General features: G+C 60.7%; 1 protein-coding gene across 1 annotated transcript; it reads left to right on the top strand.

The window, feature by feature from the left end:
* Positions 1-7,227: 7,227 nt before the first annotated feature.
* On the top strand, positions 7,228-9,246 carry LOC129519907 (mastin). Its single transcript, XM_055340732.1, has 5 exons — positions 7,228-7,365; positions 7,476-7,656; positions 7,791-8,065; positions 8,663-8,820; positions 8,942-9,246. The coding sequence occupies exons 1-5, from the start codon at positions 7,233-7,235 to the stop codon at positions 9,110-9,112; spliced, it is 918 nt and encodes a 305-aa protein (XP_055196707.1). The 5' UTR covers positions 7,228-7,232; the 3' UTR covers positions 9,113-9,246.
* The last annotated feature ends 11,916 nt before the right edge of the window (positions 9,247-21,162 follow it).

The following is a 21,162-nucleotide window of genomic DNA, read 5'->3' as shown; positions in this document are numbered from 1 at the left end:
TCACAGAGGGAGAGAGAGAGAGAGGCGCAGAGACATAGGCAGAGGGAGAAGCAGGCTCCATGCACCGGGAGCCCGACGTGGGATTCGATCCTGGGTCTCCAGGATCGCGCCCTGGGCCAAAGGCAGGCGCCAAACCGCTGTGCCACCCAGGGATCCCTATAACTTCCCTTTCTAGAATCCTTGCACTCCTTTGAACAGATGATTCCTACAGATATGAAAATGGCATCTTTTCATTAGAACTGCCTGGGGAAAAAAAAAAAAAGAACTGCCTGCGGTTTGCTGCTGGTACTGAAAAATGTCACAGGCTTGTTTTTTTCTTTTTCATTTTTCATTACACTAGCTACAGGTTGACTTACAGGTTGACTGCAATATTAAATGAAAGTCAAGGCCATACTCCCTCTTGGCTTTTTTTTTTTTTAAAGAGGATACTTCTAATCATTATCCATTTGGTATCTTATTTTTATTGATGTGCTTTACTTAAGGAAAGGAAATTCCTTCTCATAGTCTTTACTAAGAGATTTATTCTTTTACCTAATGAATCAATGTTGAATTGTTTATTGAGATGATCATGAGGTTTCTCTGAGTCTCTACAGCGATGTGCATTTATGGATATTTTAAAAAGATTTTATTTATGTTTTTATTTATTCATGAGACACACACAGAGAGAGGCAAAGACACAGGCAGAGGGAGACGCAGCTCCATGCAGGGAGCCCGACGCGGGACTCGATCCCAGGACCCCGGGGTCATGCCCTGAGTCGAAGTCGGACACTCAGTCACTGGGCCTCCCAGGTGCCCCTATATTTATGGACTTTCTAATGATAAACCGCACTGGAGTCTGTGACGCAGCCCGCTCGGTCAGTGTACTATCCCTTGTATACTGGGCTGGGTGTGAGCTCTTGATTTCTGGAACTTGATGCTTATATTTTCCTTTCCTTTTTTTTTTTTTTTTTTTTTTTTTAGTAGGCTCCACACCCAGCATGGAGCCCAGCATGGGGCTTGATCTCACGACCCTGAGATGAAGACCTGAGCTGAGACCAAGAGACGCTTCACCGACTGAATCCCCCCAGGTGCCCCTATATTTTCCTTTCTTATAATGACTGGTCTGGTGGTGGCATCACTGTCACAGTGGCTTCTTAGGAAAAAGTGTGTGGGTTTCACTCTTCCGTTCCTTTTGAGGGAAGATCTTATTTAAAGCTGGGCCGATACATGGCTTAAAATTTTAGGTAGAACCCATCTGTAAAATATCCATACCTGGGGATCCCTGGGTGGCTCAGCAGTTTAGCGATTGCCTTTGGTTTGGGGCATGATCCTGGAGTCCCGGGATCGGGTCCCGCATGGGGCTCCCTGCATGGAGCCTGCTTCTCCCTCCTCCTGTGTCTCTGCCTCTCTCTCTCTCTATGTCTATCATAAATCAATCAATCAATCAATCAATCTTAAAAAAAATCCATGCCTGGTGCTTTTATTTTTTTAATTATATTTTTTAACGACCCTATTTTTCACGATGATCTCCACAATTGTCGCCATGCTCCTGCTGCAGGGCCAGGTGATGCAGGTTTGATCCACATCAGTGACATCCAGCCCCACTGGTGTGCAGATCTGTGAGCGCTGACAAATGCACACAGTCAGGGCGCAGTCACCTCACTCTGGGAGGCTTGCCCTGTGCCCCTCTGTGGCCAACCCCCCTGTCCCCGGCCTCCGGGGACTGGTGATGGGTTTTCTGCCCTATAACTGTACCTTTCCCAGAATGTCATGCACATGGGACTACACAGTGTTTGCAGTCTGGGCTCCTCACTTAACACTGTGCATTTGAGGTTTATTCATATCACAGCCGCCCTGACTCATTCTTCCTTCCATTGCGTGGGTGCACCACTGCTTACTTATCTTTTTTCTTTTTCTTTTTTTACTTTGAAGGGGTCTTTGTTGTTGTTGTTTTTACATTAGTTTACCTGTCGCAGGGTGTGTGTGCTGCTGAAGGTTTTTTGGTGATTTTGCATAAAGTCAATCCACATGATTGGATCTGGGTTTCTCTGTGGATGCAAACTTTCATTTCCCTCGTTCACGGGTTCGTCTCTGTTTAACTTTGTCCTCATCGGCTTTGGCTTTGTCAGGTTTTTACAGTACTGTTTTTATAGGTGTGCACGTTTTAATTTATATTTTCCTAATGACTGATGACGTCGAGCACTTTGTCCCGTGCATGTTTGCCATTCGCGTGGCTCCTTTTGTAGAGTGTTTACATCTTTTCAGGATTTTTTTTCCATTGGAATCATTTTATTTTTATTTTTATTTTTTTGGAATCATTTTTAATATTTAAATACAAGAAGTGTGCGGATCCCTGGGTGGCTCAGTGTTTTAGCACCTGTCTTTGGTTTGGGGCGTGATCCTGGAGTCCCGGGATCGGGTCCCATATTGGGCTCCCTGCATGGAGCCTGCTTCTCCCTCTGCCTGTGTCTCTTTCTGTGTCTCTCACGAATAAATAAATAAAATATTTTTAAAAATACAAAAAATGAGCCCTTACTTTTTTTCTTTTTTAGACAGACAGGTCTCTCATAGCCAAAATGGGCAGAGGAAATGAGCTGCTGCTCTGTCCTCTAGAGCCCCCGTCCTGCAGTTGAAGCTGCTGGCCGACCCCCCCCCCCTTCCAACATAGAAAGTTCCAGTGGTTGCTTTACAACACGGCTGTAATGCATGATGTATTTCATAGTGTGCATGTCCCTTCCCAACATCTCCATGCTTATAAACAAAAATGGTGTGGGGTACGTCCTTCCCAGTGGCATCAGTTCCTACACCCCAAGGGGATAGTGAGGTCCTCCAGTCATAAGTGATTTAGGGAGAAAGGGGTGGGATGGCCAGAGCTGGAGCAACCGTCTGCCTTGCTGCACTCTGCTATCAGAGTGAGAACAGAAGAAATGGGACCGCGCGGAAGGCACGGTTGCAAGTTGGGAGTCTCCATGAGACACTGAGAATTCTCGCCATCAGGTTTACACAGATCAATGTGCCAAAGCTAAAAAAAAAAAAAAAAAAGGAATCCAAATAATCAGCAAACACTATTGAATTTTCAAACTTGTCCCACCAAGACAAGTCATGTAGCAGTAGCAATCTAGATTTTTCCAGGATTTTTCTACCTTTTTTGGAAGGTAGAGCCACTGGCATTCCTGCTGAGAGCCCTGTGTTGGGCCCCCAAACTATCTGCCTCTGCTGCACTTGTCGCTGCCGCTCCACTTGCAACTTCTCAGTCTCAAAGACAACAGGAAGAACCGGGATCGTGAAGCAAGTGGTCCCAATCCACGAGGCTGCCCTGGAAAACCTGTACGTTGTTTGAGCCACAAAGAGGGAGACATCAAAAGTGGCGCCAGCCGCGGGCCGGACCCTCTCTGGAACATCTCCGTCAGACCCCACAGTCTCTCCAATGGGGTCTCATCTAGCTCCTTGCCGTCTTCCTCCTCCTGCTCCTCTTCGGTCTTCTCGGCGACGCCTTTCGGAAGCAATCTGTCTGGGGACGGGTGTCCCAGGGCCACCAGCAGGCTGCAGGGGAACCCTCTTCAGGATTTTTTAGAAGAAGATTTTGTTTATTTATTTGACAGAGAGAGAGAAAGAGCATGAGCAGGTGCAGGGGCAGAGGGAGCAGGAAAAGCAGGCTCCCCACTGAGCAGGGAGCCCAACACGGGACTCGAATCCAGGACCCTGAGCTCATGATCTGAGTGAGCCGAAGGGAGACACTTCACCCCCTGAACCTCCCTTGGGACGCCCCTTGGGATTTCTTTACTTGGATTTTTCTTTTCTCATTAGAGAAATTTGGGCAATTTCTTATATGTTCCGGGTACGAGCATATTGTCTCTTGCAGATGTCTTCTCCCAGCCTGCAGATTCCCGCTCTTCCACTGCCTTTTGGTGTTTTGGGATGAGCATGCTTTTAATTTTTTTTTTTAAAGATTTTATTTGGGGATCCCTGGGTGGCTCAGTGGTTTAGCGCCTGCCTTTGGCCCAGGGCTCAATCCTGGAGTCCCGGGATCGATTCCCATGTCGGGCTCCCGGCATGGAGCCTGCTTCTCCCTCCTCCACTCTGACACTCTCTCTCTCTCTCTCTCATAAATAAATAAATAAATAAAGTCTTTTTAAAAAAATAAATATTTTATTTATTTATTCATGAGAGACACAGCTTGAGAGAGAGGGAGAGACACAGGCAGAAGGAGAAGCAGGCTCCATGCAGGGAGCCCGATGTGGGACTCGATCCCGGGACTCCAGGATCATGCCCTGGGCTGCAGGCAGCACCAAACCGCTGAACCACCCAGGGTGCCTGCATGCTTTTAATTTTGACAAAATCCATATATATATATATATATATATATATATATATATATATATATATATTTTACAAAACACTTTTTTTTTACATTTTTATTTATTTATGATAGTCACACACACAGAGAGAGAGAGGCAGAGACACAGGCAGAGGGAGAAGCAGGCTCCATGCACCGGGAGCCCGACGTGGGATTCGATCCCGGGTCTCCAGGATCGCGCCCTGGGCCAAAGGCAGGTGCCAAACCGCTGCTCCACCCAGGGATCCCTACAAAAAACTTTTTAATGAATCCTGCTATCTCGTGTCCAGCATTGGCCTGTAATATCTTTTTCTGCCCCTTCTCCCCTTCAACTTCTGCTTCCGTCTTGTAAGTAGCATCCGTCGGGATGTGTTTTATGTCCACCTTCCATGCTGGCGTCTTTGCCAGTAAGTTCGCTCACTTATTTTATTACAATCACCAATGTGCTCAGACCAATTCCCACCACCTTAGTTTATTATTTTTATATTGTTCAACTACGACTGGGTTTTTCTCCTTTTCTTGCCTGTCCTCTAGAACAGATGAGCCGCAGGAAGGCAGGACCGAGCGCGACTGTCCTAGTTCCCTCACATGACGGTATGTCTGGACTGCTGATCTTGACTCACTGTGGGTATATCTCCTCGTCTTTGATACTATCTTTCACAAAAGATAACAGTAACCCTTATCACGATACTTGATTTCTTTTGCTGAATATCTCTCTTGCGACATTTTCCTATAAGAGTTTTATCTCAACTGTTTCGAGGGCATCCAAGGCTGGCGTGCGTGGGCCCACCCGCGGATGCACTGACCTGGCCCGTGAGCAGAGGCCTGCCCGGTGCTGATGACGGTTGGGCGGGGGCTCTTGCCAGCAGGGCCGGTGACCCCCGAAGCAGAGCCCGCGGATCCCTCCAGGGCCGCACTGTCACCTGCTCACACTGAACCAGCCAGTGTGTCCCCTGGGGCGCAAGCCGGCGGGCGAGGTCTGCTCTTCTCAGAAGAGGCCTCCATCCCGAGGGAAGGGCCCGGGCGCTGGCGGGCACCAGCCCCAAGGCCCTTGCGGGTGCCTCCTGCCCTGTGCTAGGGGCTCTGCTAAGCAGAGAGCCAGGGCCTGGCCCATGACGACAGTGACCGTCAGTCCCGCGCCCTCCCTGCGAGCCTGGGGCTCCCCGGCGCCCCACGTGTGCTTCTGGCCACGGCCCTGCGTGTTCAGCCATGCGCGGGCAGAGAAGCAGCCCCCCCCCGCCCCCCCGCATCCTGGCCTCAGGCGGCCTCAGCTCTCACCCCTGCCTCTGCGCCGTGCACCTCCCATCCCCCAGCCTCCCTCCTGGGCTCGGCGGGGGTCGCTGCTTCGTCCCTGGGACTCTGTGGGGTCCTCAGGGACTGGCGGAGGAGGTCTCAGACACAAGACACTGGCGGCCTGAGGACCCCGGGCGTGGACGCCGCTCACTTCCCGACTCCTGGTGCGCACGAGGGCCGGGGCACCGTCCATGAGACAGCAAGCCCGGCGCAGGCACCGTCTGTGCATCCAACACAGCGGAACAGGTCCCCCAGGGGCCTCAGGGAGCTCGGCATCCCGGCTCCGCGGTGACCGCTCCCCAGCCCCGAGGTACTGAGGGGTGCTGCTCGGCTCAGAGCACCCCAAAGCCCACAGGGCCGCCCCAGCAACACTGGTCCCTTCTCTCCTAATCCTGCAGGCCACAAATCCGCTGTCGGAGCAGCCACGGCTGGCGCCACTGAGGCCTCTGCTGCACCTGCGGACACTGCAACCCCCTTGTGTCTCCCCTGCCTCCCCCCTGTGTTCCCTTCTGCATTTCCCTTGCATTCCCCCTGCGTCCCCCATGCATCCCCCTGTGTCCCCCCTGCATCCCCCTTGCGTTCCCCCTGCATCCCCCCAATATTCCCCCTGCATCCCCCTTTGTGCTCCCTATATCTGTCCTACATCCCGCCCTGCACCCTCTTGGCTGGTCCCTCTGTGCCCATCTGTGTCCTCATGGCCTCTCCTGTAAGGACTCCAGTGGATTAGGACCTGCCCACGTGGCCCCATTTTACCTAAATCACCCCTTGAGAGACCCTGTGTCCAAATACAGTCATATCTGAGGTGCAGGGGCGGGTCCTTGACATGTGCATTTAGGGGACACACTCAGGCCATGACGGGGTCCCTCCTAGCGGAACCCACAGGCCGCCGCCTCTTTGGGGAACTAGGAGAAGCACCTCCATCCCTCCTGAGTCTCGTCCCGGAGGCCCAGCCCTGTCCCCCAACATGTGGCAAGGCCATGTGGATGTCACCGGCCGCTGGTGTCTGGACAGTGGGCACAGGGCAGTCAGGCGCCCAGAAGGCTGTGCCCAGGCAATCCCATGGCCGTCTTCCCGGACTTTCAGCCACCCCACCCACCCCACGCGACCCCAGGTGTGTCCTGCTCCTGGGGCCGTGGTCGGGGACACCCTGACCACACTGTCCCCTCAGCTCCTCGGGTGATGACGGAGGGCCCCAAAAAGGCCGAGTGCCCAGCATGCCCGGGACCTCTGGGGGCCCGGCCCACTCCCTTGGGGTCAAGACTGTCCTGGGGCCTGGATTGGAGCCTCCAGGAGCCGCCCCGTCACAGTCAGTAACAGTGAGCGCTGGGACCATGGGGAGAAGCCTGGGGAGGGGGGTCATCAGCCCCGGGAGCGACTGAGGCCCCAGAGGCTGGACCGAGGGCTGGGGTGACCCCTGGCCGAGATAAAAGTTCATCTGTGCCTCAGCCCGAAGGCCCTTCCGGCCCCTCCACCAGACTGCTCACTCTCCTCACGTCACGTTCGTGACTGTCCCTCCGGTGGGCAGAGGACCGCAAAGCTGTGCCCTGTCACCACCAGCCCCCACGGAAGGAGAAGGCTGCCCCCCACTTCCTGTGCTATGAGGATAAAGGAGGGCCCTGGGGAGATGGCCGGGGAAGGAAGCACCATGGACAAAGCCGGTACTGGGATGGCCTGCGCCTCACCAGGCCCCCTGCTGATGCTGTGGCTGCTGGTTCTGGCCGCCCCCTGGCTGGGGGGCTCTGTGCCCGTGAACCCCGGTGAGTCCCAATCCCTCTGATGTGCCTAGGGGATGTGGGACTGCCCCTTAGGGAAGAGCTTCCCTGGTCCCCCCCGAGCTCTGGGGAGGCCTGTCAACCTGTTTCCACAGACCCCAGCCTACGACATGAGCGGGTGGGCATCGTGGGGGGCTGCAACGTGCCAGCCAGGAGGTACCCGTGGCAGGTCAGCCTGAGGTTCCACGGCATGGGTAGTGGCCAGTGGCAGCACATCTGCGGAGGCTCCCTCATCCACCCCCAGTGGGTGTTGACCGCGGCCCACTGCGTGGAGCTGTGAGTGGGGCCGCCCCACCCCTGGGGCTGGGCGCATGGGGGCGGGGAGCCGTGGGCGCGGGGTCCTCCTGCGGGAGGTGGCCTGCTGGGACCCCTCCCCAGGCCTGAGAAGCCCCGGGGCCCCTCTCCCCCAGGGAGGGCTTGGAGGCTGCTACTCTCAGGGTCCAAGTCGGGCAGCTGAGACTCTACAACCACGACCAGCTGTGCAATGTGACCGAGATCATCCGTCACCCCAACTTCAACATGAGCTGGTATGGCTGGGACAGCGCAGACATTGCCCTGCTGAAGCTGGAGGCCCCCCTGACGCTCTCTGAGGACGTCAACCTGGTGTCCCTCCCGTCTCCCTCCCTGATTGTCCCCCCAGGGATGCTATGCTGGGTGACCGGCTGGGGAGACATTGCAGACCACAGTAGGTATAGGGAGAAGGCGCGGAAGGTGTGGGGCTGGGGTGGCTGGGCCCTTCCAGAGAGCGCCTCGCTGCATCGCCTCCTGGGACCCCCAGGGTCCGGTGTGATGCCAGGGTTTGGACAGGAAGTTTCTGGAACAGACCTGAGGAGCTGGGCACTTGCCCTGGCCAGGCGGCCCTGTGTTTGGTTCAGAGCCCTGAGGTCACCGCGTGGACTCTGGCCACCAGGGTCTGAGGGCACATGGGGGTCATCATGTCATGAGGGGGAGAAATCCAGGCTCGCTGAGTTTGGGGACCCACCAAGGTCCCGGGCTCCCCTGCTGCTGAGGCAGTTTCCCCGGGGAGGCTGTGGGTCCGGCCCAGGGGGCCCAGACTCTGGGGAGGGAGGCCTGGTCCAGAGCTTGAGGTGTCGGCCGGGTCCCAGCGTGGTGCATGTGGGGAGATGCACGGGGTCTGCGCTAGGCCCCCGGGTCAGAGCTGGCAGTAGGGGGTGCTCTGTGCACCTGGCGACGGGGCGGGGGGGGGGGCCAGCACAACCTGGAAGGGGCATGTGTGGCGATGAGAGGAGCCCCCGATGCTCACCCAGCGCCCCACCCACAGCGCCGCTGCCCCCACCCTACCACCTGCAGGAGGTGGAGGTCCCCATCGTGGGGAACAGGGAGTGTAATTGTCACTATCAGACCATTCTTGAGCGAGATGACGAGGTCATCAAGCAGGACATGCTGTGTGCCGGGAGCGAAGGCCACGACTCCTGCCAGGTGAGGCCCCGGGCTGCCCGGCCGCATCCTCCGTTCCCTTCTAGCCCAAGAGCATGGGATCTGCCAGCCCCTCGGCCACAGGGACACGGAAGCTCTAGCTGAGGGCCTCTTCGCCCCACAGATGGACTCCGGGGGCCCCCTCGTGTGCAGATGGAAGTGCACCTGGATCCAAGTGGGGGTCGTGAGTTGGGGCTACGGCTGCGGTTACAACAACCTCCCTGGGGTGTACGCCCGCGTGACGAGCTACGTGTCCTGGATCCACCAGCACGTTCCTCTGTCCCCCGGACCCTAGAAGAGACACACGCCCGTCTTCCTTGTCTCATCACCACGTGTTCCCTGCGCGGTGGCAGGGGGAGCGGGGAGAAGTCCGGGGTCTCGGATGCCTGCTTGGAATTGGATTCTTATTAAATATGCTGGGAAAACCTCCCAAGGCTGCGCCCGTGCTTGACTGTCATGCGTCTGGGGGCCCAGGAAGTCGGGCTGGTGGTGGCATCCCTGGCGCCGGCATCTTCTGGCCAGGCAGAGACGGACAGACGGAAGGACGGACGGACGGACAGGTTCCAGGGGCAGGTTTCTGTGCTTTCTCCCCAAAAGAATGTCAGCGGGGACGAGGGGCTGTGGTCCATGCCCGCCCCTGCGGCCCCCCGAAGGCCCGGCGGAGGCAGGGCTCTGGGTCTGGGGGCTGCCCACGGGGGTCCTCCCCTCACTGTTCTTCAGAGCCCCTCCTCTCCAGCAGCACGTCAGCCAATTCTACAGACCCCTTCCAGCCTTGTGGCACCAGGTTCTTTTCCGGATGTTCAGAGTCCCGTCTGACGGGTCAAAGTGTCCCTGGTTCGCTCTGAAAACACGTCCTGTAAGCCTGGGCCCCCAGGAGCGCGCTGTGCATGCATCACCCCTCAAGGACCCGCTCCCAGGACCTCAGCTGGTCCCTGTCCCCCAGGCCCCACCACCTTCAACCACATTAACATTAAACTGAAAGCATTTTGACAGAGAGCACAGTGCTCCCGCTCCCGATGCGCTTGCAGCCACTAAACCAGGACCCAAGTGCCTGGAGATGCCCGCGAGACGTGTCCACAAGCGGCTGGGGTCTCCTGGGCACCCCTCCCTGCACTGGGGGAAGGGGGTCTAAGAGGGGCCATCCTGGGCTTAGCCATGGGGGGCCCACGCCCAGCTCCTCCCGAGGTTGGGGAGCCCCTCCTGAGGGCTCCAGGGGCACTGCTTTCCCATTTCCCGGGCGTGGGTGTGACCTGGCTGAGCGGGGGCAGGAGCGCCCACGAGCAGACGAGGGCGTGGGTGGGGATTGGCCGTAGGGGTTGGTGGGGGTCCGGGGCAGCGTGCCGGTGCTGCAGGTGGCTGCGGGGACCATGCGGTGGGACAGTTCCGGGTTCCCCCTCGTCCCTCGCCTCCCAGGTTTCAGTACCGCACGGGGTCACACCCAGGGTCGTGATGACCGGACCCTTCCCCGGCCACAGCACTCTCACCTCAAAAAACCTGAGCCAGACCCTGGGGCAGCCTTCTCTGAGGTGCGCTGGCCCAGGGCGCATCCATCCCAGGCGTGGGGGGTGGGGGGGAGGGAGGGGGAGCGGGACAGGGATGGAGGACGGGGAGGGGGGAGGACTGCATGCTGGCCGTGCTGGGTCCCCCCGCGGAGCTCCCTGTGCCTCAGCCTTGCCGGCTCAGGCCACGTTCCTGGAACTCTTGTGGGGCTGCCTGGGGGAGTTGGGGGTCCCACAGGGCTGATCTTCCCGGGTGGATCCAGGGGGGAGGCCTGGACCTAGGGCCTAGGGCTGGGGAGCCCGGCTCAGGCCTTACCCCTTGGGTCTGCACTCTGACGAGGTTCCCGGGTTAGGCCTTTCCTGGCCCTGGGCACCGCCTGTCCCCATGGTGCCACTCGCTACCACGGAGAAGCTCGGTTCACCCCAGGACGGGCATTTGTCCACTTTGGCCACAGCGTCCCCAGCACCGAACCTTGGGCCAGCCACAGTGTGTTCTCTGCAAACGCTGATGCTCTGACCCCTGGGGGAGGGGGCCTGCCCCCCCGGACCCCCCAGCTGTCGCCCCACCCGCTTACCCACACCAGGGCGGGGGATAAAGGGCCTCAGACACCCCAGGAGCAGAAGGCAGAGGACCTGGAGAGGTAAGGGCCACGCACACCCCTGCCCTCCCCCCACGCAGATGCTGGGGCTGCTGTTTCTGACCCTCCCCGGCCGGGGGGCTCTGTGCCTGTGACCCCAGGTGCGTCCTAACCCCGAGCAATAACCTTGCTGCCCTGGGGCCCCTTGGTGATCTCAAGCCTGTGCCACCCTGGGCTGGGATAGGTGGTGACCTCCATGCGAGGACAGCCGTGGGAGAGACTACGTGCGGGAGGCCGTGCTGAGCTCTAGGCAGGGGCATCCAGGGCACTGAGGGCTCCCCACTGTGTGGCCCCAGATCCTGGCCTGGGGGCTGAGCCAGTGGGTGTCGGGTAGCAGGACGTCCCCGCTGGGAAGCAGCTGTGGCAGGTCAGCCTGAGGATCCTCAACCAAGAGAGTGCCCAGGGGCAGCTCACCTGCGGGGCTCCCTCATCCACCCCCAGGGGGTGCTGGCCACGCCCCACTGTGCTGGACCGTGAGGGGTTCCCCTGGCTGCCCCTTTGGTGGGGCGGGTGGAAGCACGGCCAGGAGAAGGGCAGAGCCATGTGAGGACGGTGTCCTGGGGGGGACTCAGATCATGCAGCTCTGGGGGTCCCGGGGGGGTCTTGGGGCTCTGAGCCCCTAGAGACATTCCTAATGCCTGTCCCGCAAGGTGCCCGACACCATCCACCACCCTGAGTTCAACGTGAGCCTGTGTGCCCAGCGAGGCGCGGACATCCCCGTGACGCTCTCTGGGGGGGTCGGGCCTGTCACCCCGATGCTCATCCCCGGAATGAAGTGCCGGGTGACTGGCTGGGGCACCTCTGGGGCCCACGGTAGGATCCGGAGAGGCCACAGGCAGGGGCGGGTGGGGGCCAGACGGCCAATGGCCTCAGGGGGGTACGGGCCCGGGTCACAGACGCCGCAGGATTCCTGGCCACCCGCTACCTGCCGGGCTCGGGGACGCATCTTAAAACGTACTCATCTGAATTGGACAACATCCCAGGACCCACGGGTCATCTCTGTCTGCTGCTCGGGACGTCGGTTGCTCCGGACTCGGTCTCAGGAGAGGGGCTTTATTCCTGTGTTTTCCCAGTAAAAATTGCTTAGGGAGAACAGATTCCCTCGTTTCCCTGGCCTATTCCTGTTTACCCAGGCTGTTTGCCCCGGCGGGGGGGGGGGGGGCGGCGGAGGTGGGGAAACAGGCACGGGCTCTCGATCACACAGTGATCCCAGGAAAGGCTCCTTCTCCACTCCGGCTCTTGGCTCCAGAGTGGGTGTCGCTGGCCGTGGGGCAGCCCCCCCATCAGGGCCTGTAGGGTGAGCGGGAGGGCACCCCCCCCATACGGCCCCGTGTGCTGATCAGACCCCAGGGAACCGCGTGGCTCCAGACGCCCGAGGCCCAGTGCCAGTTGCTCGCTTCTCGTGAGTAAAGTCGCAAACTCCTCAGAACACGGGCCGCACGACTGTCCACCCGTCACAGCAGGGACTTTGCTGTGGCTCTTGTCACACGGCTTTCGTCCTCTTTCTTCAAGCCGGGCCTCGACTTCCACAGAGTAGCTTTCAGAGCCTGACGCTGCACTGGCCATGACTCCCATCCTTTTTCTATCCAAGCTCTGGTGTCATGTGTGAGTCTGAGGGGCGCGGCCCAGGCCAGCTGCAAGGACACGGCCCGTCCCTGGGACGCCACCTGCAGGAGGCCGAGGTCCCCATGTGAGCAACCAGGCCTGGGGGAAGACCCACCCCAGGGCTCCCATGGCAATGTCAGCATCTCAAGCAGAACATGCTGTGTGCGGGGAGGAAGTGGGGGCTCCCTCCAGGTGAGACCCAGGCCGGCCCACACAGGGTCCTGCAGCCACCTGCCCTGTGACCGCCCTGTACGGGGTGATGCCGGGGGCCCCTGGTCCGTTACTGGCTGGACAGGCGGATCCAAGTTGGAGCGCTGAGCGGGAGTGCGGCCTCCGGGCACATCGGCTGTCCTGGGTCTACACCCGAGGGATGAGCCACTCATCCTGGATCCACAAGCACGTCCCCCTGGAGCCGTGATGGACGCGTGTGGGCCAAGGAGCCGGACACCCCCGCCTCCTCCCCCGAGCAGCAGCACCGGCTCCGTGGGGCCCTGTCCTCTTCTGACTTTGGGGCCCGGAGGCAGGCGGGTTGGGTACGAAGCTCCGGGGACCTCGCCTCCTCCCCGCTCCCTGCGGTCCTATTAAGCCGCTTGCAAAGCAGCCTCGGGATTTCTGCGTGTACTTGACCGTGCCGAGGGTGCCTCCTGGTGGGGGTTCCAGATGCTGAGAGCCTCAGGGACAGCCTGGACCAACGGCACTGGCGGGCAGGGCCGGGCACGCCCTGGGGTTACTGCCCTGCCCTAGGCGGCGCTGTCTCTAGGAGGCCACGTTCTAGGCTCCCCCAGGAGCTCAGCATCCCTCCCCAGGCTTCTCCCCAAACCCCAAAGATGAAACAAATGTCCTCTCCCAGCACCCCTTCTCCTGGTTTGGACAATGTCTCCTGTCTGCACCGTTAGACCCAGGTTCCCTTGGAGGCTGGACACCAAGAAAAGGTGACAGGTGGTCCTGTGCCCGGTGCCAGGAAAGGGGTGGTTGCTCCTGCTCCCCCAGGACAGCCTGGACCCACCCCTGCCGACGTGGGGTCCCGGGAGCACCCGCCACGTACACACGACTCAGCTAAGAGTGAATTATGTGAAAACTGCCGTCCTCAGTGTCACACACGACACGCCCCGGATGTAGATACAGAGACACGGTCCATTGTCCTGGAAGGTTCCACGGGGCGTTTCTGTTCACAGTTTAGAAAGCGGACTGCAGCCAGTATGACCCAGAGGTGGAGGCGGGAGGAGAGACCTCCTCTCTGGCTGGGTGGCCGCCCAGCTCCCCAAGAATGCAGCTCCCTCCCTGCTCCAGTCTCTGTGCTCCTTCCTCCAACACCTGACTCCTCCCTGCTCCTCCACCTCACGGGGTCCTCGTCCCATCTGCCCTGGTGGATGCTACTCCTTCCTCCCTTGTACTGAGGAGAGAAATGGAAGCTGCTTTGAATGAGGCTGTGATTAGGAACAGCGGGGTCTGGGGCCAAATCTTCATTTTCTTTCATTAAGCTGCTAGCAAGGCAAGGCGCCCAGTGATTTCTTGGGGGTGTGTGTGGCGGGGAATGGCCCAGCGACCCCAGGGCTTCCTCATGGGGGTCCATCTGCTCTGAGAGTTGAGCTGGAGACATTGCTGCTCCAGGCCGGACCCTGACTGGGGGTGGTAGGGGGGATGGCAGGATGGAAAGGGTGCAAGAGGGAGGAATTCTCAGTGACTATTCCACTCCTGGGGGCCACTGCTTGCAGCCTGCCCTCCACTAGAAGGCCAGCCTCATGTCAGCATTGCAACCACGACCATCCGCCCACCCACCCATCCACGTGTCTATCCATCCACCCATCCACCCATCCGTCCATCTACATGTTCATCCACCCAACAACCTGTTCATCCATCCACACATCCATCTACCCACCCACTCACCCACTCACCCATACATCCATATATTCATCCATTCATCCATCCCCCCACCCATCTACACATCCATCCGCACACCTATAGATCCACTCACTCTCTCATCCATCCATGTATCCATCCATCTACCTGCACGCTCACACATCCACGTATCCCTCCAAACATCCATCCATCCATCCATCCATCCATCCATCCATCCATCCACACATCTATCCACCCACCCATCCATCCTGAAATGCTCTGTGGCAGACCCTGGGCTGCATATGGAAGATACAGATAAGAATAGAACATGACATCTGCCTTCCTCAGTCCTCTAGTCTAGCAGGAGGCCACCTTTTAAACAAATAATGACTACAGCATGTGGCATACAAGCGGCATCCCAGAGGTAGATCCGGTGGCTGTGCTGAGGACCTGAGCAAGCTTTCTAGAGGTGTCAGGAGAAATGCTCCAGGGAGGAGATGCCTGCCTGGTGCTCCAGGGAGAGATAGCATGTCCCCTGGTGGACACGCTAGGCAGGCTCCCCACTGCCAAATGCAAGGGGTGTGAGCTGGTACAGGTTACCAGCAGGCGCGCACCTGGAGTGTCAGCTTGAGGCAGGATCTGCAGGGCACCTGGGTGGAGGGGAAAGCAGGGGCCACACAAGAAATGCCACAAATTGCCTGGGAGCCTGTTTGTGGATGGCTCACCCAATGCCATCTCAGAGTCACTCCGAGGGCTTTGTCAGGTCTGCAGGGCCGTGTCTCCCCTGCCCACTCCCTGACTTGTAAGGCTGCTTCTGGAGTGTCCACCTCACGGACTGCTTGCCAGGGTGCACAGGGGGGTTTGGCACTGCAGCATGGGTCAGGGCCTGTGTCCACCCTGGGACCAGGTGCCGGGCCAAGAGGCTGCTGGAGGTGTGGGCAGCACGGGGCAGCCCGAGCTGCCTCCCCTGCTTCTCCCTCTTACAGCTGTCACCCGGGGGTTGCCACACCGGAGGCCCAGGGGGGCTGGTCTACACCCCATGTGCTGAGGAAGAGCGGCTCCGGTGGGGAGCACAGGTGTGGGAGGGGCCTTCCCACTCCCCCATGGGTGAGGCAGGGAGGACCCCAGTCTTCCCTGGAAGGTGTCTCCCACCCACCCAGGCAGGATCTCTGTGCTGCAGGCAGGGTGAGGGTCTGAGGGGCCCCCGTGTCTGCGAAAGGGGTGGTGGCACAGAGCAAGGGGGGGGAGCTCCGGGACAGAACGAACCAAGCTCCACCAAGGGGAAGCCCGCGGGCTGTCTCCTGCCCCCACCCCCGAGCCTGGGGGTCACTGCGGCCACACTGGAGATGGGACAGGCCCCTGAAGTCCGACCCCGTGCCCACCCGCCCACGGCCGGCTCTGCGGCACGACACAGGCTCCCCTGAGTCTGACGGCCTCCGGCTGGCTTCCAGGCTGACCGGCTCCGTGGGGACGGCCCCGGGGCCCCCTCCGCCATGGCTGCCCTGTCACCAGCCCCTGGCCCCTGAGGTGCCAGCCTGTGACCCAGGTCTGTGCTGAGCTCCACCGTCACCACCACGTCCCGCAGCGCAGCCGCCCTTGGGTCCCCGGAGCGTGTGTCCCTGCGGCCTGCTAGGTGCGCTGTCCGCCATCTGTCCCAACCCCGGGGACCCGGGCCCTGCCCCGGCTGTGCTCTGCTAGGGTGCCAGGTTCGCCTGTGCTCCCTGGCATCTGCCCGGGCTCGTCCTGCACCCCCAGTGTCCCGCTTCCTTTGTTGGTGTGTCTTCCCCTGAGGTCATTCGGTTTCCTCTGCGCTGCCCCTGGCTCCAGGGCAGGGATGGGGAAGGGAGGCTGGGGCCCTGTGTGGCCCTCCCTGGGCTGCCCTCCCCGTGGGTCTGTCGCTGGGTTGTTGGACCGGGAAGGTCCAAATGCCTCCAGCAGAAATGAAGTGTCTGGACACATGCACAGCCCATCTGCATGCACGGGCGCAGCGAGGCAACTTGGCTGGCCTCCCGGGCGGCCCGAACTTCCCGGGAGGCTCCTGGGGATGCTCTTCGGCCGCTGACCTGGGGCGTCTGAGGTCAGCGCCTGGAGGCACCCTCAGTGAGCACCCAGCCTGCCCTCTGCTCCCGAGCTCGTGATCGGCTGGTACCCAAAACCAAGAGCCGGCGTCGTCGTTATTTTAGACTCGCCCATTTTTATATCAGATTCCGGACGCAAGCTCCCCTGCATTTTGGAAATTTAAAAATACACTTCCCAACAAGGCCCAGGTCAGAGATGTGCCGTCAGAGTACGGGATGTTCAGAACCAAGCACAGCAGGCACCGCCTGCCGACACTCACGGGGATCGACACGGGTGCCTGCAGGGATTCCTGGGTCGTTCCCGGGTTTAGGAAAAATGGGATGACACAGAGTGCAAGGTTCAGGTGACAAAGTGAGATGACAGTAGAGGGAACTGAAAGAAAGCATCAGGGTGGAATAAAAGACAAGACGACTGAAGGAATCAAGGAAAAGTCAATTTAAAATAAATAAAAGAGGGATCCCTGGCTGGCTCAGCGATTTAGCGCCTGCTTTTGGCCCAGGATCGAGTCCCGCGTCGGGCTCCCTGCATGGAGCCTCCTTCTCCCTCTGCCTGCGTCTCTGCGTCTCTCTCTCTCTCTCTCTCTGTGTCTCTCATGGATAAATAAATAAAATCTTTAAAAAAAAAAAAAAGAAACAAGGGGGGTGAACACATGGTTTAGCTGAATTTGCCAGCAGGTGGAATGGACGGCACGGCGGGGTGCAAGAAGCTAAGCCCCGCCCAGACACAGGTCTGCGCCAACATGCCAACCCTTCCAGGCCCGGGAGACACAGCAGAGAGCCCGGGTGGGACTCGCATAACCTGGAGAGAAGTCCTGGGCACCCAGGATAAAGGACACTTTCGGGCCACGTTCCCCGACGAATAGCAATTCGAAACCCGACAGCAGGCAACAGGACCCGGCGCCAGCTGCGTATCTCAAACACGCGACCAACCGGCGGAACGCGTCTGAAGCAGGATGTTTTGACGCCCGAGAAGTCTCCCGGCACAAGTGACCACAGCAACGGAGGGACAGGCGGGCGACTGCGCGGGCGTCTCGACATGGGAGGAAAACACATTTGATTCTTCGGGTTGATCAGTTCAGCTGCTGCGCTGATATCACGTGCACGCGTGATAAAGGTCTGAGCAAACTCAGGCCGCCGGGGACCTCGTAGATTTGATAAGAGGCATCTCGCCAGCGCCCAGGCGCCTGGTGTCTCCCGGAACGGGCCCCTCGTGGGGACGGCAGGCCACGCGGGGGGGGGAGGCAGGGGGAATAAGGGAAGGGAGCCCACGTCCCGGCACCTGCCCACCTGGAGCCTAAGGGGTGGTGTCCAGAGAGGCCCTCCCTGGGCTGTCGTGTGCCCCCGCAGGTGTTCTCAGCGCCACATGGCTATGTCAGGGCTGTGTCCTCCTCGGAGCAGCCTCTGGGTGTGAAAAGGCAAGTGGAACCCCCATTCCAAGGATGGGGAGGGAGTGAGGAGCCTCCCGTCGCCCCGATCAAGCTCCCGGGTCAGCTGGCCAGGGTCCCCCTGTCTGGCCCGGCTCCGGGAACCTCAGCTCCTCTTCGTGCCTCCGCAGTTTCCTGTACCCGGACCCCCGGCCGCCTGCCCTTCCCTGTGGCCGAGCTCACCCCCCGCCAGGCTTATGTGGACCAAGTCCCCGTGGGCACTTCCTCGTGTAGGGGCACGGGTGGCTTGGGCTCCGGTCCCGATGGGGGGTCCGGGGGCTCCGCGGGGCGTGTGGCCCTCGTCTCCCCGCCCCCCTTCATGACCTGGCTCGTGCTCTGTCTCACATAAATAAATACAATGAAAGAAAATAAAGCTCCTCGCGTAGATGCTCTCTGTGTCCCTGGCTTCCATCGCCCGGCGCTTACCCGGTCCCGAGGGGCCCTCTGTCGGCTTGGCCCTCCTCCACCCGCTCTGCCCTTGGTGCCCTGGCATCGGGTCCCGGAGGGAGGGTTTGAGTGGTGCGGCCGCCGCCTCATGGGCACCAGGGGCCTGGCCCTTGAGGACGACGCGACCTCTCCCGTCCAGAGCCCACCCATGGGCGACTTACCATGTCCGCTGCTCTCTGCCTCCTGCCAACTTCTGGGTTCCTCTCGACCGGAAATGCCACCCGGAACCGGTGCGCCGCACCTGCTTGCAACGGGTACTTTATTGGAACACAACAGTGAGAGCTCCTGACGTCTTTGCTCCTGCTTCTCCACACCTGAGCTAGTCCCCAGGCCGCGGGTCCGGTGGGGCTCCTACAGCAGACACCACTGCAGCCCTGGGCTGGGGGTGGAGGTCGGGGCAGCCCTGCAGCCCTGGGCCAGGGGTGGAGATTGGGGCGGCCCTGCAGCCCTGGGCCAGGAGTGGAGATTGGGGCGGCCCTGCAGTCCTGGGCCAGGGGTGGAGATCGGGGTGCCCCTGCAGCCCTGGGGTGGAGATGGAGATTGGGGCAGCCCTGCAGCCCTGGGCCAGGGGTGGAGATCAGGGCGGCCCTGGGGTGGGGGCCGAGGTTGGGGCACCCCTCCAGCCCTGTCTCTGGAGCCCCGCCAGCCCCTCTCCTGCGTCTCCCTGTGTCCAACCCCCTCTCCTTTGTCTTTTAAGGACGCCCGTCACCAGATGCAGGGCCCACCCTCAGTCCGAGATGACCTCATCCTAAGATCCTCAACTCAATCACACCTGCATAGACCCCGTTTCCCAATAAGGTCGCGATCGCGGGTTGCAAGGGTAGGAGGTGGACGCGATTCAGCCCAGTGCCCTGCTAATTCCTGGGGTTCATGTGTCTCCCTGCGGGACACCGAGCCGCCCCCTGCCCAGCCTTCTCGGGCGAGAACACCCAACCCACCCAGACCTCCACCCACCTCCAGGAGGTAAGGGACGCCCGCAGGCTGTTCCCAGCCCCTAAGGACCTACGTGGCCGCCAGGGACTGCTCCTGCCAGTGCACACGTCGGGCCACGGCCCAGAGCCGCCCAGAGCCGCTCCCGACGGACCATGTTCCCGCGCTGCCCCCTCGGCTCAGGCCTCACCCCCATCCTGACGGCTGCCGTCCCTGCCTTTCCGGACCCCCTAGTGCACGCTCCGCAGGCCGTCAAGGGTGGGAGGCCTGGTCTGGAGTCTCTGGGTGTGCTCTGTGCCCCGGCCTGAAGCGCTGCACCCCCACACCACCTTCCCCCGTGTCTCGGGCCCGAGGCGCCGCTGAGGGCTGAACCTCCAGGCTTGTCCCCGTGTCCCCTGAGTCTCCTGTGGAGTGGGAAGGGGGCAGGGCTGGTGCTCCAGGGGCCTCGGGCCTCAGGGGCTGCTGTGCCTGCAGGGCAGCCTCTACGCCTGCCTCCTCCCCCCAGGATCCGTGTCCCAGGGACCTGCTGGGACCGTCACACGCTGGCTCTTGCACATGCTGGCTCTTGCACACACACAATGAGATTCCTGATCCAGAGAGACGTGCTAGGCCCCCCTTGGTCGCCTCGGCCCCCAGAAGTCACTGGACCACAAGGCGGGCACGGGCGCTGGAGCCTGGCCGTTTTGGAGACGCGGGTCCCAGGCGTCGGCGGGGCCGCTGGACGGCGGGCTGTCCCTGCATGCAGCCGACGTGTGGCACCCGGCACCCGGCACCGGGCGGGATCTGCCGGGCGAACAGGCTGGGCGCTGGGCTGCGTCACGGGCTGTAGCTTCTGCGCCCCCAGCAAGAGCCGAGCGCTAGGCCTCCCCCAGGGGAAGATTCGGTTTCTCTGGGTGCCCAGGGCCGCCTGCCTCCGTGGCTGCCGGGACTCACCCCCAAATGGCCACGCCTGGACCGGGGCCATTTCAACCTGGGCCCTGGACACAAGGGCCTGACGACCTCACGTTGTGGGGGCTGCCATGCATTGGAGGGTGTTCAGCGGTGTCCCTGGCCTGTGCCCGAAGGGCCCCTAGTCCGGCACCCAACATGTCTCCGATGTGTCCAGTGGCCCCGGCTGAGACATGCTGGTCTGGACAGGGCATCTGGCCGGTCCGCTGCGTCTGCCCCGGGAGCTGCTCTGGGCCCAGCCAGGGGATGGATGGGCTAGGGCTGGGGCAGGGCCCTGACCGCCAGGTGGGTTGGGTCACAGCGGGAGCCTGGCACCACTCCCCACCCCGGGGGGAGGCAAGTCTGGCCAGACCCCACCCACTTCCTTGGAAGGAGAGATAAAGGGACTCCCAGGGAGGACAGAGGGGAGGGCCGCGGGTCCATCTGCGGTGAGGACGCTGTCAGACCCCTGAGGCTGGCTCTGCAGACTCTGGGATCTTGCCTTGGTCTCCTGACGCCAGCCGTCCCCCTCCCCTCTCCCCTGCAGATGCCCTGGCTGCTGTCCTTGACCCTCCCCTGCCTGGGGGCTCCTCCGTGCCCGCCAAGGGCCCAGGTGAGTCCTAACCCAGTGCAGTGCCCCCCCCCGGACCCCAGCCCTGCCCCCCAGGCCAGCTGGCCATCTGACAAGGTGAGAACAGTCCGGAAAGCTCCCAGGCTCTGCAGGATGGCACAGCCGTGTCCCTGACCCCTGTCTGTTGTTCCCCCAGCATCCGTCCCCAGCGGGCATCGTCGGTGGTCACAATGCCCCCCAGGGGAAGTGGCCACGAGGTCGGCCTGGAACACGAGTACCCCTGGGCCTCCCAGGTGCACCACTGCGGGGGTCCCTCATCCCCCCCACCCCGTGGGTGCTGACCGCCGCCCACTGCATTTCCCGCTCGCTGCTGGGGAGCCGGGGGGT

Source organism: Nyctereutes procyonoides, unplaced genomic scaffold (genome assembly GCF_905146905.1).
Source record: "Nyctereutes procyonoides isolate TBG_1078 unplaced genomic scaffold, NYPRO_anot_genome, whole genome shotgun sequence".
Lineage (NCBI taxonomy): Eukaryota > Metazoa > Chordata > Mammalia > Carnivora > Canidae > Nyctereutes > Nyctereutes procyonoides.
This window is presented reverse-complemented; position numbering and strand designations above follow the sequence as displayed.